The sequence below is a fragment of the Wickerhamomyces ciferrii genome, contig 00256 (genome assembly GCF_000313485.1).
Source record: "Wickerhamomyces ciferrii WGS project CAIF00000000 data, strain NRRL Y-1031 F-60-10, contig 00256, whole genome shotgun sequence".
Taxonomy (NCBI): domain Eukaryota; kingdom Fungi; phylum Ascomycota; class Saccharomycetes; order Phaffomycetales; family Wickerhamomycetaceae; genus Hansenula; species Hansenula ciferrii.
In genome coordinates, this window is record NW_011887484.1 from 44,106 (window position 1) to 58,481 (window position 14,376).

Here is a 14,376-nt window from a genome sequence, read left to right on the forward strand (position 1 = left end):
AAATTATTTATTTACCAGCAAAAGTGTTAAACCAATATAATTGATCATATAAAGTTTTTTCTTTAGCATATTTAACAACTTCATTACTAATATCACCTCTAACAGAATAACCATGAGAAACACCACCAAAGAAATCAATTTGATAACGAGCTTTAATTTCTCTTAATTTTAATTCAGTTTCTCTTCTTAAATCATCTGTAAAGATAGAATCAACTTCTGCAGCAGAAATTAAAATTGGTTTAGTAATTTGAGAAACTTCATCAATTGAAACAAATGATGGATGAGCAATTGCACCTGCTGTAACTTTTGTTGAGTTTGTTAATTGTTGAACAACATATTTTGCACCATAACAATAACCAATTAAACCTAAGAATTTTGTATCAATATCTTTTGTTAATTCATTAATAAATGATTCAACAATTGGTCTTGTAATTTCTGAAGAATGTTTTGGTAACCAAGTACCTACAATATCAGTTTCTGGTGTACAAACATCACCTTTTAAAATATCTGGGATTAAAACATAATAACCATTCTTGGATAATTCATCAGCAATTAATAAAACATTGTTAAATTTATTACCATAAACATCAGTTAAAATGACAATAACTTTATCACTTTTTTCACCAGTAACATAAGTATTCACTATAATAATAATCAATTTTGTTAGATTTGATCACATTTCATACAAAACATATGTTACTTACAGCCATAAAGTTCAACATGTTTACCAATTGGATTACCTTCTGTTTTAAAATAGTTAGTTTCTGATCAATTTCATTACGGTTATTAACCCTTATATAAGCCAAGCTTAAAGCTTATATATAGATCACAAAATTGAAAGCATTGAGCACATACCATGGAAAGTACGTTCTAAACAACAAGCACCAGGAGCGTTAGAAGCCATATTTATTATGATTCTGCGTTGATTAATTGATTATAGTTTGATCAATTGATATCACAAATTATCAAGATTTGATTTAATCTTATATAAAATTTGAAGATTTCTTTGGAATTTCGAGAACCACAGCTCTCTCGGTCCTTAATGATTAACGTTTATGGAATTATATCCGGATCAATCATATCCAATTAAATTATTATAATCCAATGTACGGAATTCCAACTACTCTTCATTATATAAGTATTACTTAATTTGTTTATAATTAGTAAGCTCATGTTCCCATGCTCCTAGATGTTCTAGATTTTAATTTTTGACCGTTAAACCTAATTAATTTTGAGTACCAGGTACTACACTACTGTACGTACCTTCCATCACCTATTGATCCACCGGGATTCCATTGAGCGATATTATCTCAGTCATCAATAAACCGTCATCTTGCTTGGAAGTTGAAAGTCTAATTAACGGTCATGAAAACAATTGCAATTCACCACAAAATTTAAAGGTCATTGACACAATTGTTTATTCACTCTGGACAAATTTCGATTGAATGGATCTTGTGCTGTCTTGCTTTAAGCTCCTGACTGGGAGTGTGGAAGCGGTATATTGATCGGTGGCCGAATTAGTGTAATTCCCATTTTATTATAACGTATATTATACGAAGAGACTAAGACTAAAGTATAAAGATCATCCCAATTAACGTCGGTGTTTCAATTTAGTTGACATACACTTCTCGCGATACAATATACTCTATAATTTATTATTAAAGTCTAACCTAATTTATACACCACAAAATTTTTGATTCCCAAATATACTTTGATGAAAAACATTAGCCCATGTTATCGGTAGACATTCTGGTACTGATTCCTTGTTTTCAGCCTTTGAAGGAACTTTATCTGTATGTTCTTGAGAGTCTGAATTCTTTGGTGTAGCATCTTGAACTTGCTTCAATGTTATGGTACTCTCATCTTCATTTATTGGTTCATCACTATTTTTAGTTTTGAATACTTTCTTGATTTTTTTCCCATTCTTATCTGTTTCTCTTTGTACATGTCTTGAAGCTTGTGAAATAACAAAAGTATTTGAATTATCTTTAACTTTCTTTCTTTCATTCTTAACTTTCAATCTATCACTCAATTTTTCAGAAAGATCATCCAATTTGGCAGCATCCCATTCATGATGATTAACTTTAGCAGCATCTCTTGGTTGAAGTTTGTTCTTATGCTGTTTTAATTTAGAAAGAACTTGTGAATATCCTTTTGCTCTTGGACTATATGTATCAGTGCTTTTTGTGGCATCATCATCATTATCTTTGATAATAGAAAGTGGTAAAGTCAACTCTTGAAATTTTGCACTATTCTTAACCTTCTGTAATAAAGAACCACCTGCTCCACCTCGTTTTTCAAGACCTAAAGATTCTTCAACTTTATCGCCACCAGTGTATAATGCAAACTTAATTTGTTCATCATCTGAATCATCTGAAATAAAATGTCTTTTCTCAACACCATTATCCTTTTTTAATCCATTGTATGCTGGAAATAAAACCAAGTTATTCATATCTTCTTTGACTTTAATACAATAGCTATTGCTTGAGCTTTGAACGTTAACTGTACAGAAAATTGAATGAACCAATTGTGAATATCCAACAGAACCAATCCATTCTCTTGCAAATATGTCAAAAAACAGACTAAAATCACTAGCAATATAGTTTTTAACTTTTAACAATGGTAAATTATGTTCTTTGGCATCAAAAGCATTACTTCCTGTGTTGAAAATTAAAGCCAATAATGGAATTTGTTCATCTAAAGCTTGTTTATAAAGCGGTAACATATATTTTGGAACCAATAACATATCATCGTGTAAAAGCTTAATATCAAACTTCTTTGGTGCGTTTATAACCAAGCAAAAATCTGTGAATTCAGAAAATTCAGGTAAATCAAATGGAGTCGAATGATCAATGAAATTTGAATATTCAACTCTTGTCTTTTGAATTGGAATATTGAGTGGATCAGTTGTATTGAAAATGAAAAAAGGTCTTGTCTTTTCAGGAACTAAGATTTCTAAACTTGAATCAAATTCTCTATTGGACAACTTCAATTTTTTAGCATGTTTAACATAATCTCTGAATCCTAATCCATTCATGGTTCTTTCATTTATATGGTGTCTTGGAATAATCAAAACTTTGTCATCATTATCATTTTCAGCGACTAAAGATACATCAATCTTATTCAATACCATAAGAGATCTCAATTCTCTTTCCAAAACACTTGATACATTATTGATACTGAAAAACTCAGAATTAGCTGTTGAATGAACAAGTTGGGCATCTGGTGATTTGACTGGAAGTGATAAAGTCAATGATGCAAATGCAATAAGCAGTATAAAACCCTTAAAGATCATCCTTGCAATAATATATGTAAGCAAAATTTAGTTCTTGATCTTAGTAATAGCTATAAATGGATGATTTGCTGATAAGTCCTTCAAATCAATAGTAAAGAAATCTTAATCATGTTCAGTTAAAGATATATTTTGATTGAGATCGAAATAGTTTTTGTGTACATCATTTGACACAAAACCAGAAATAAGCTGACTTTAAAACTTTTTAGGGGCATAGCAACCAAAAATAAAGTAGATATATCTGTACAGTCACCAATTACTATTAATCGTAGCATCCTCAGAACGAATTAGTTATGGGAGATTGATTTCCTAAGTAAAGCATTAACATTTCTTTAACCGCCTCCAATCAATATAGCTTATAAAACACCATTAACCATCGGATTCACTTCGTAAAAGTCAACATTTCTCAGCCACTGATCAGCCCATTTATGCGCCTATTTGACATCTCATTACATAGGACTTGACCAACTTGTTTCCTCCTTGGTATAACTGGTGTCAATAAATAAACTTGATGAACTTTACCGCGCTTACTATGATAATAATAAATACCAAATTTTTACCCGGTGAATTTTTGGCCCAGGGTTTTCGCGATTGCAAAAATAATCGTATAACGAAATAACACAAACATTTAATTAACTACTGACATCTCAATCCAAACGCTATACCCACCAATGCTTAGACAAAGTATAAGAAGAAGTGCCGCTCCATTGAGCAAGATTACTAGATCAGCTCCATCAACTCAATTGAGATGCTTATCCGATCTTTCAAATGATCAAAAAACAACACATTTCGGTTCAAAAACTGTCCTTGAATCTGAAAAAGAGAAATTAGTTGGTCAAGTCTTTTCTTCTGTTGCTTCTAAATATGATATAATGAATGATGTGATGAGTTTAGGTGTCCATAGATTGTGGAAAGATCATTTCATAAGAAAATTAGACGCCGGTGCAAGACCGGGCGGTAGACCTTTAGATTTCATTGATGTTGCTGGTGGTAGTGGTGATATTGCTTTTGGTCTATTGGATCATGCTAAAGCTCGTTTCCAAGATGACAAGTCTACAATGACAGTTGTTGATATTAATCCAGATATGTTGAAAGAAGGTGAGAAAAGATTGTTAGATACTAAATATAAAAATGATGATAGAATTTCATTTTTAGTACAAAATGGTGAAGTTTTAGATCAAATAGAAGATAACAGTAAAGATGTTTATACCGTTTCATTTGGTATTAGAAATTTCACAAACATTCAAGCGGGTTTGAATACAGCATATAGAGTTTTAAAACCAGGTGGAATAATTGGTATTTTGGAATTTTCAAAAGTTGATAATACTGTTGTTGATTTAGCTTATCAAAATTGGTCAAAATTCTTACCAGTTTTCGGTCAAGCTATTGCAAATGATTTTGATTCATATCAATATTTAGTCGAATCTATTCAAAAATTCCCAAAACAAGAAGATTTCAAATCAATGATTCAAGAAGCTGGTTTTTACGTTCCTGAACCTGGTTATGAAAACTTAACATTTGGTGTTGCCGCTATTCATATTGGTATTAAATTATGAGTTATTTGGCAATGATTTGTATATAGAATATTTAAGTAATAAAAGTATGATCTGGTTATGAAATTAACAAAAATCGTACTTTTAAATACTAAATTGTTAAATTCAATCATTTATAGTAAATTATATAATCCGTGATTATTTTTCCGCGGCCGAACAAATACATTAATTCATATACTTTAACAGAACACCAGTTCTATGATAATTATCAATCGTCTCAATCTCAGTCAATCACGCTCATTCCAGTCTTCAAAATGCAAGATACGTTCCATCAAAGTCTTAATAACATTGTGAAAATTCTCAAATCTGCTCCTGGGTCCATAACGATACAAAACATTCAAAGATTATCAAATGTTTACAAGTTTGAAACTTTTATAGAAAACATTGATGATAAAATCAAAAGACTTTCAATTGCTGGTAAGATTTTGGTTATAGATATTGACTATGAAGAATTGGCAAATAAGACCAAAGACCAAACCAAATTTGAATTGAAGGATGTTAAATTAATTCTTGCGAACAATAACAATGATTTTAAATACACTTCAAGTGTCAATGGTGAAAACATTTTGAACAATGTATTGGCAAAATATTCAAATTTTGCTCAGTTTGATAAAGCCCTAGAGACATTAGCAGTTTTTGATCAATATAGTAATGATGATTTTGATTTGTTTCACTATTATATTCAAATTTATGAAGATTTGAAAAAATTAACCAAAATAAAAGTTGAATTGAATGTTAATGATGAATTTGCTATTGTTGTTGAAGATCAATATAAAATAACTTTGGTTAATGATGAAAGACTATGTATTGTTAAAAATGATCATAATGGTGATCAATGGAATCAACAACATGATACAAAAATTAATGACGTGGGAATCAAAATCGAAATATTGAATGGATTCAGAATTCCAATAAGTAGAAATACTTTATTACAAAATAATTTGGTTTTTGATCAAAATGTAAAACCAATATCTTTTTTCAATAATGATGATGTTTTCAAATCCAAAACTCAATCTAATTTTACTTTACAAGGTTTCCAATTTTTAGAAAGTGAAGTTTTATCAATCTCTGAAGTTTCAACTAATGATATCAAATCAGTAATTATTACTCTTGAAGAGTTAATTAAATTCAACAAACTCAATAAAGTAATCTCTGAGTTAAAAGAAAAATTTGAACTAATTGATAAGTTTGCCAATTTAGAAGAAGATGTTAGACTGAATGATTTCATAAGTGAAAATCAAGACTCAATTGAAGTTGAACAAAAATTCATAACTATCAGCTTAAAACAAACAAGCATTGAAATAAGGAGTGATAATTCAGATTATAATTTCACCATACCATGGTCTAATGAGGATGGATTTGATCAAGGTTTAGAAAAGTTGAAAAGATTATTAACAGCTTGAAATAATTATGTATGACTGTTTTAAATTAATGACATGAAGACCTTTACTTGACTCAACCTAGCTAAATGGTGAAAATTTCATAAAATTCAATAATTGAAGTAAAATCGAACCGATAGTAGCAAACTAGGAACAATATAATATCGTAGAAGTCTGCATGATCTGAAATCGACTTTTAACGTCGATTATACTACCGGCCAAATGATCATACCTTGCAGTTATGTTTGAGCTAGTAGCTCTTCAATTTGTTTGTCAAAATATCAAAAGAGCCTTCATGCTAGCTGGCTATTAAAGTTATCTGAACGCCTGAGCATATATATTATATATGCTAAGTTGCCCAAATGAGGTACGAATTCTATTATGACGTTAGACTTTCACATCAAGGCAAAACCCTTAGCCATGTCGAAAGATCTAGTATTTTAAGGTTAAAAACTAAATTACAAATAATATACCTCATGATTCAGTATTAAATTTTGGCGTTCTGGTGGTATAAATTAAGAATTATCTATGAAAAGTTGATCTGGATCATATTGGAGCGTATATAGCTTATATGATATATCCGGTCATCAACCCGGATGAACTAAAAATCAATTTAGGGATCTGCTAATTTAACGACGCGTTACGTGATTCCGATCGACTCAAAAAAAAAGTATGGCCTTCGTCTTCGATAAAATGAGCCATGGTGATTCGTGAACGGTGAGATACAATAATATATATAAGCCGAAAGCTAGGTCATATATAATCTGTGATCTTTAATTGCAAAGTTAGTCGACAAACGATGGTAGTATTATGTATACTTTTATAAATGAAACGTCTCCGTTTAAATATCGCGGTGAGACGATTCAACGCAAATATATCAAAGTGGAGGTACATGGTACATACAAATTAGTAATTGATATAATATATACAGCTATAGAAGAAACATGATTTCCATTGCAAACTTTACAAATGATTTAGACAATTTACCTCTGGGTTTTTGATCGGTTCCTAAATTATTCTAAATTCCCAAATTCCGCTAGACGTCGACGGTCGTACAGTTTACAATGCATCTTACGTCTTGCTTAACGGTAGTTATAAGCAGTTACTAGTTACAGGTTACAAAGTTCAAACAACTTGCAACTTGCTAGCTGTTAGTGAAGTCAGGTTACTTCAACAATTTTTTACTACTTTGGAAATTGGCTCTTATACTTTCATTTTATCTTTTAAATGAATAAAAGGTCTTGGCATGTCTCATTTTAGTCCTAGTCAACTGACAAATTACAATTGTAGAGTCTTCATGAACTTAACGTAGTTCTCATGTCTTTATTTCTAACCGTAACTTTAAAAACCAGCCTATAAAGGGGGACAACTTGACAACCAAATTTAAACTAGGGGCCGCTGCGCGCATTGCAAATTGCAATTTGCGAACAGCGTGGCCCTTTAAAAAATTCTGTTTTGCCAAGAGTTTTGGTAAATGCTTGGCGTGCGTGTTGTCCATCTGTTAATTAAGTGGCCCGTTCAAACTTCAGCTCCATCCAGATTCCACAATCTAAAACGCCAAGACATGATCTCAAACTTGGTAATTTAAAATTGGGCGTCTTGGAAATTCGCAAATCTTCACGATGTGGTGATGTGGGTATAGGCTTTAAAAAAAACACTTAACTAACCCTAAAACAAGGGTTTGCTTTAATCAAATAAGGCTATCTTTAACAATCATCTTCAAAGATAATATGCATTCATCAATGAGAAGGACTATTTGAACTTTACTGCACTTCTTCTATCTTTCCTGCACTAATGAACACGAGTTTTATCAGGGAGGGTCCTCCTTAACATCATTATATAATAAAGCTACTAGGTACAGTTTTTAACACGTATAATAATATAACCACAATTATTCATCCGGATTTAGGTCGAAGATTAGATATGCTAATTCCATGATGATCAAATCGAATTTGTTGGGATAAGGACATCGTAGGGATTTTGCTACACCGACATGTTAACATATCAAGCGGTTATAAAGGTTTGAAAGGATCTCTAAAGTCTCAAGTTCAACAATGAACCACGCCCGAAATAATATCAACAGGCCAAGGCTCCCCAAGGGGCCAGTTCGCCACTAGTAGAAAAGTCAAATATATATAGAACATGTTACTTGGCCATCTTGCCCCCCTCAGCCTTATATTTTGGGTTCACGACTCCCGAGTACTATATAATTACTCCGTATTCCCCTTGATTGAAAATTATTGTTCCAATGTGAGTCGTGACTGACTCTTCTGGCTCCTAGTTTTTAAATTTTGACTGTCAACTTGTCAATCTTTATTACGTTTTTCGATTGTGATATCTTTTTGTTTCTTTGGATAACGCACAACTCGCAGCGCAGCTCGCAAAAAACTTTAGGCAAAAAAAAGCTTGTGGTCAAGAAAACTGCAATTGTCTGAAAATTGAAAATTCTTCTCCTAAAATTGAATTCTGAATTATCAACAAAAACGAAAAACCGACTTTTGACTTTTTCTTCCTTTCCCAATCACAACAATCAACTTCAACGAAAACTGAACGTCAACGATCATTCGTCAATTCAACACAGCGCTTCAATTGTCAAAGAATTTTATACACAGCGCTTGAGTCTAGACATCTGCTATTTATATCAAAGAGGCTATCAAGAACAAATCTTGCTATCATTTTTATAGATTCTTTGGTACAATCCCGTTATTATTGTGTGTTTTTCGCTCAATTGTCCAACCAACTCACACCATTACACAAAACATAAACTTGTCAACAACAGCAAATTCATTTATACTATAATTGATTATTGACTTCGAGGTTCATCGCTGATATTTCTCTGATTATACATTTCTGTTTAACGGGAATTTCCTCATTGTGTCAAGCTTTAGATCTCAAAATCAAAAAAATAAGATAGATCAAAATTGGTACCTGGTCTCATCAGTTTCCCAAGAACAGTAAATAACATTCTTGTATTATAATCAAACAACCACAAATGGCTACTCAACAACCAGTTGCTGGATTGGTTCCACAACAAATTCCAAGACAAGTTACTCATGCTCAACCTGTTGTTCAATCACAAGCCCAAGCTCAAGCTCAAGTGGCACAAGTATCATCTCAAGAACAAGATTTAAATAACGCCACTGCTGAAACATGGTTAGCTATTGGTTCATTTGCAGAATCATTAGGTGATGCCGATAGGGCTGCTGCTGCTTATGATGCTACTTTGAGACATGCTCCAAATTCAGCACCAGCTTTAACTTCTTTAGCTAATTTATACAGAGCTCGTGATATGTTTGCAAAAGCTGCAGAATTATACCAGCGTGCTTTAACTTCTAAACCAGATGAAGGTGAAACCTGGGGTTTACTAGGGCATTGTTATTTAATGCTGGATGATTTACAAAGAGCATATGCTGCTTATCAACAAGCCTTGTATCATTTAAGTAATCCAAATGTTCCAAAATTATGGCATGGTATTGGTATACTTTATGATAGATATGGCTCACTGGAATACGCAGAAGAAGCTTTTGGTAGAGTTTTAGAATTAGATCCAAATTTTGAAAAAGCAAGTGAAATTTATTTTAGATTGGGTATTATTTATAAACATGAAGGTAAATTACCTCAAGCTTTGGAGTGTTTTAGATACATCTTGCCAAATCCGCCAGCCCCTTTGACACAACCAGATGTTTGGTTTCAAATCGGTGCTGTTTTAGAGCAACAGCGTGACTATAATGGTGCAAAAGATGCTTATCAAAAAGTATTAGAAGCAAATCCAAAACATGCAAAAGTATTACAACAACTTGGTTGTTTGTATTCTCAACAAGGTTCCAATTTTATAGATCCAGAAATAGCTTTGAGATTATTAAGTCAATCACTAGAAATTGATCCAAGTGATGCACATTCCTGGTATCACCTTGGTAGAGTACATATGTCAAGAGGTGATTATACTTCAGCTTATGACGCTTTTCAACAAGCTGTTAACAGAGATGCAAGAAACCCAACTTTCTGGTGCTCAATTGGTGTTTTATATTATCAAATTTCACAATACAGAGATGCACTGGATGCGTATACAAGAGCTATAAGATTGAATCCATATATTAGTGAAGTCTGGTACGACTTGGGTACATTGTATGAAACATGTAACAATCAAATCAGTGATGCTTTGGATGCTTATAAACAAGCTGCTACTTTGGATCCAAACAATCCACATATTCAAGCAAGATTAGATCAACTAACAAAATTCCAAAAAGAAGGGGGTTCAAATGGTAATTTACCACCTCCACCACCACCATCTCAACAACCAAGATTACCTCAAGGTATGCTACCGCAACATCAACAACCTGGTCAACAACAACCTGGTCAACCACCAGTTCCTGGCCAACAACAACCTGTATTACAACAATTACAACTAAATCCTCAACAACAGCAACAACAGCAGTTTCAACAACAGCAACAATACCAATATCAACAACAACAAGCTCAGCAACAAGCCCAAGCTCAACAACAACAACAACAACAACAACAACAACAACAACAACAACAACAGGCTCAAGCCCAACAACAAGCACAACAACAGCATGCTCAGCAACAAGCCCTACAACAACAGCAAGCTCAACAACAACAGCAGCAACAACAACAACTACAACAACAACAAGCAAAAGAAGCGGAAGCCATTAGAGCATCAACTCAACAACCAAAACAACCAGAGATTGTTTCTGCTCAACCAGACCAAACTAGATCTCAAAGTCCTAATGGATCAAAACAATCGGATTCTAATTTTCAAAAAGGTGTACCATCTAAACGTGAACTAGAAGATCCAGCTCAGGGTTCTAGAAAGGTTAAAAAAGCAAACAACAATGAAATCACAAGTAATGAACACTCAATCAAAAGATCAAACATAAATTCATTGGTTGATGCCCCTTCTAATGGTACTGAATCACCTGCTCCAACACCAGCTGAACAAATTAAAGTGGCCGAAGAAACACAAAAACCAACTGAAGTTCAACAACAACAAACTGAAGACGCAGTTTCAAAGGCCAAAGAACAAACACCAGCCCAAACTGAAGAACCAAAAACTGAATCTGTGCCTGCTTCTGAAAATAAAGATTCTACCCCTGTTGAAGAATCTAAAAGTGCCGCTGAGTCAACTACTGATACCAAAGTAAGTGCTGATGCTGTTGCTGAAAAAGAAGCCGCTGTTGATCCAAAAGAAGATCTACCTGAAAAATCTGAAGAAACTAAAGAACCAGAAACTAATGGTAAAGCTGAAGAATCATCCGAGCCAAAACCTGTCGGTGATGATAAGAAAGAAGAAGAAAAAGAGGTAACTATTAAACCATCTGAGGAGGCCATCGAAAAGATTAAAGAAGATCAACAAGCCCAAGATGAAGAACCTTCAACCTCAGACGAGCCTAAGAAGGAGGAACAAAAAGTTGAAACAAGAAAAATCGAAGAAGATGATGATTATGATGATGATGACGATGATGCAAAACCAAATGGTCAAGAATCATAATTAACCAGTTTAATATCGTTTCAATTAGTTAATTATTCACTCCTTTAGTGTGTCCATGATGAATATTCGTGTTTCATATTTATGATCAGCCATGACTATATTTTCCCTGATTTTGTGATTTTTATGTGTGTCTATGTTTTGAAGTTTCAATTACGTTTTATTTAAAAGAGTTTACGCTGTCGTGTATAATTAATGAAATATGTATTATAATCAGATTGTAGATGGTAAATTTTAAAATACAGATATGCAAGTTTGTTTGTTTTTTTGTATTATGCTAATTGTGTGGTAAATTACACTTCCTTTTCAACTATGCCTTCTAAAAATGTTTTGATCTGTGCCAAAGTTTCATTTCTCACATTTTCCGGTACCATAGCTTATAAATTTGTTAGTTTATAAGATTTGTCTGTTGGGAAAGATTGACTTACCTAAAGCTTTTGGTTCAAGCTGTTGATTTAATTTTGTAAAATTTAAACTATCCTCATGACTTATTTGCTCTGAATTTCTAAATTAGTTTCCCATCATAACTCATATTGACTTCATTTATCAACTTACGGCTAGCAATGTTCTTTATGTTATCGTACCATCCTGACTCTGCTAATTTTTGCTTTAGTGATGTCGATATACTAAAGTTTTATTGTGTTAATGAAGTTCAATAATCATGAAATCTAAAGTTTTTACTAACCGATCGTATTCACCTGATTCTATGAGTTTTTCTTGTATTTTTGATTTGAGTATTTCTGTTTCATTAGACATTCTGTTGGGAATATAATATAACGATTTTGTTGGGGTGATAGAAGATCTTATCAGTTTGTTGCTTTGATGAGTTTGATTGAGCTTTGTGCAGAGAAGATGTTTATTTTCGTTGAAGGGTAATAATTCTGGTACACGCCACGCCAGGCAAATCTATAACCCATAAAGCGAATAAGTGCAAACTTCGAAACAGTAGTAGAAAAAAACAAAAAGCAAACAAATACGCTTCAATTCTTTCACTTCATTGGTATCAATTGACACCAAATCAATTCAAAGAATAATTGTATGCTCAGATATATCAAGTTTAACAAGTCTAACCTTTCAAAAGTCTCTCTTGCTAAAACATTAATCTCAAGATCTAACATCACTACAATGGTTGCACCAAAAGAATCTCCAGAAAAGGCTAAAATTATCAAGACTGAACCATTGGCTTCCGAAGACGCCAAGTGGACAAAGCTTGAAAGAATCACATATGCTGATCCAACTGGAAAAGAACGTTTATGGGAAAGTGCTTCAAGATCAACTAGACCTCAATGTTCTGAAGTTGATGCAGTTGCAATTATTGCAATTCTTGAAAAACCAGAAGGTCCAGAAATTGTTTTACAAAGACAATTTAGACCTCCAACTGGTGGTGTTTGTATTGAAGTTCCAGCTGGCTTAGTGGATCCAAATGAATCAATTGAAACTACTGCCTTACGTGAATTGAAGGAAGAAACAGGTTACATTGGTAAAGTCATCTCTAGATCTCCTGTTATTTTCAATGATCCAGGTTTCTGCTCAACTAATCTATCATTAGTTACAACCTCTGTTGATTTGAATGACGAAAGAAATAAAAATCCACAACCTGAATTAGAAGATGGTGAATTTATTGAGACATTTTCTGTACCAATTAAAAATTTTGATGAACAATTAAAAAAACTTCATGATCAAGGTTATAAAATAGATTCAAGAGTTCAAAATATTGCTGAAGGTATCAAAATTGCTCAGCAATTTAGACTATGAATTTTAATGATTGATGTTTTTAAAATATATGATATGTAAAATTGGACGTAATAATTGTGCGCATAATGTAAACTGATATACCACAATAATTATGAGGTATTTGGTCATGATATGTATACACATATATATATGATAGATTATACTATTCAGTGTCATTTTAAAATAATTCAAAATGGTTAAAATATAACAAAATCTAATACTTAATACCCTCAATTGTTTCATGGATAACAAAATACTGATTAAATATTTCACAAAGAAACCGTTTCATCATAGATAGAGCTAGAGCGATCCTTATTACTTATTATTATGCTTAATTTTTTCATTAATGAGTACAATTGGATCCTGAATATATATATAATATTAGAGAACTTTAATGAGTTCAACTCGTAACTCTTAAATATATCCCTAAATTTAATATAAAATGCGTCATACGTCATACGTTCTGAGAAGTCTGTACTTCTGTTCAATTAATCTCCCTTATCAATAAGTTAATTCCTTATGTAGTTTATGTCTTTCGGAATCAATCATGAATGGTATTTTTTCAATTGTAAATTCTTATCTACCAATATCTAGCCTTGATGGGATTATCTTCTGTTTGAAAATCTGTTTTCAACGTGTTGATAACATCAATATCCGTTGAAAGCTTGACTATATCTAATATCATTATTTAATGAAGATTGGAATACTTCATTGTATATTTTTCTTTATAAATTTGACTTATCTTCACAGATTAGAAAAAAATTGGTTTGAGCCACAAAAAATAACGACAACTGCAGGACTCGAACCTGCGCGGGAAAATCCCAAAAGATATCCTGAGGAGAAGACCCGAAGGTCAATTCATTCAAGTCTTTCGCCTTAACCACTCGGCCAAATTGCCTTAATTGTGTTATT

At 32.6% G+C, this 14,376-nt stretch overlaps 6 protein-coding genes across 6 annotated transcripts; 4 read left to right on the forward strand and 2 right to left on the reverse strand.

Annotated features, from left to right (window-relative positions):
• Positions 1–7: 7 nt before the first annotated feature.
• On the reverse strand, positions 8–904 carry BN7_6210 (protein AIM2; the record flags this gene model as incomplete). The annotated part of the gene is made up of 2 exons (XM_011273237.1): positions 8–642; positions 856–904. 2 exons carry the CDS (start codon positions 902–904, stop codon positions 8–10), a joined length of 684 nt encoding a protein of 227 aa, XP_011271539.1.
• A 771-nt stretch (positions 905–1,675) lies between these two features.
• BN7_6211 (uncharacterized protein) lies at positions 1,676–3,295 on the reverse strand (the record flags this gene model as incomplete). Its single annotated transcript, XM_011273238.1, has 1 exon — positions 1,676–3,295. One exon carries the CDS (start codon positions 3,293–3,295, stop codon positions 1,676–1,678), a length of 1,620 nt encoding a protein of 539 aa, XP_011271540.1.
• Positions 3,296–3,963: 668 nt separating this feature from the next.
• On the forward strand, positions 3,964–4,848 carry COQ5 (2-hexaprenyl-6-methoxy-1,4-benzoquinone methyltransferase; the record flags this gene model as incomplete). The annotated part of the gene is made up of 1 exon (XM_011273239.1): positions 3,964–4,848. The coding sequence occupies one exon, from the start codon at positions 3,964–3,966 to the stop codon at positions 4,846–4,848; it is 885 nt and encodes a 294-aa protein (XP_011271541.1).
• A 251-nt stretch (positions 4,849–5,099) lies between these two features.
• On the forward strand, positions 5,100–6,248 carry MED1 (Med1p; the record flags this gene model as incomplete). The annotated part of the gene is made up of 1 exon (XM_011273240.1): positions 5,100–6,248. One exon carries the CDS (start codon positions 5,100–5,102, stop codon positions 6,246–6,248), a length of 1,149 nt encoding a protein of 382 aa, XP_011271542.1.
• A 2,968-nt stretch (positions 6,249–9,216) lies between these two features.
• On the forward strand, positions 9,217–11,733 carry CYC8 (transcription regulator CYC8; the record flags this gene model as incomplete). Its single annotated transcript, XM_011273241.1, has 1 exon — positions 9,217–11,733. The coding sequence occupies one exon, from the start codon at positions 9,217–9,219 to the stop codon at positions 11,731–11,733; it is 2,517 nt and encodes an 838-aa protein (XP_011271543.1).
• A 1,035-nt stretch (positions 11,734–12,768) lies between these two features.
• Positions 12,769–13,485, forward strand: YSA1 (ADP-ribose diphosphatase; the record flags this gene model as incomplete). The annotated part of the gene is made up of 1 exon (XM_011273242.1): positions 12,769–13,485. The coding sequence occupies one exon, from the start codon at positions 12,769–12,771 to the stop codon at positions 13,483–13,485; it is 717 nt and encodes a 238-aa protein (XP_011271544.1).
• Positions 13,486–14,376: the final 891 nt, after the last annotated feature.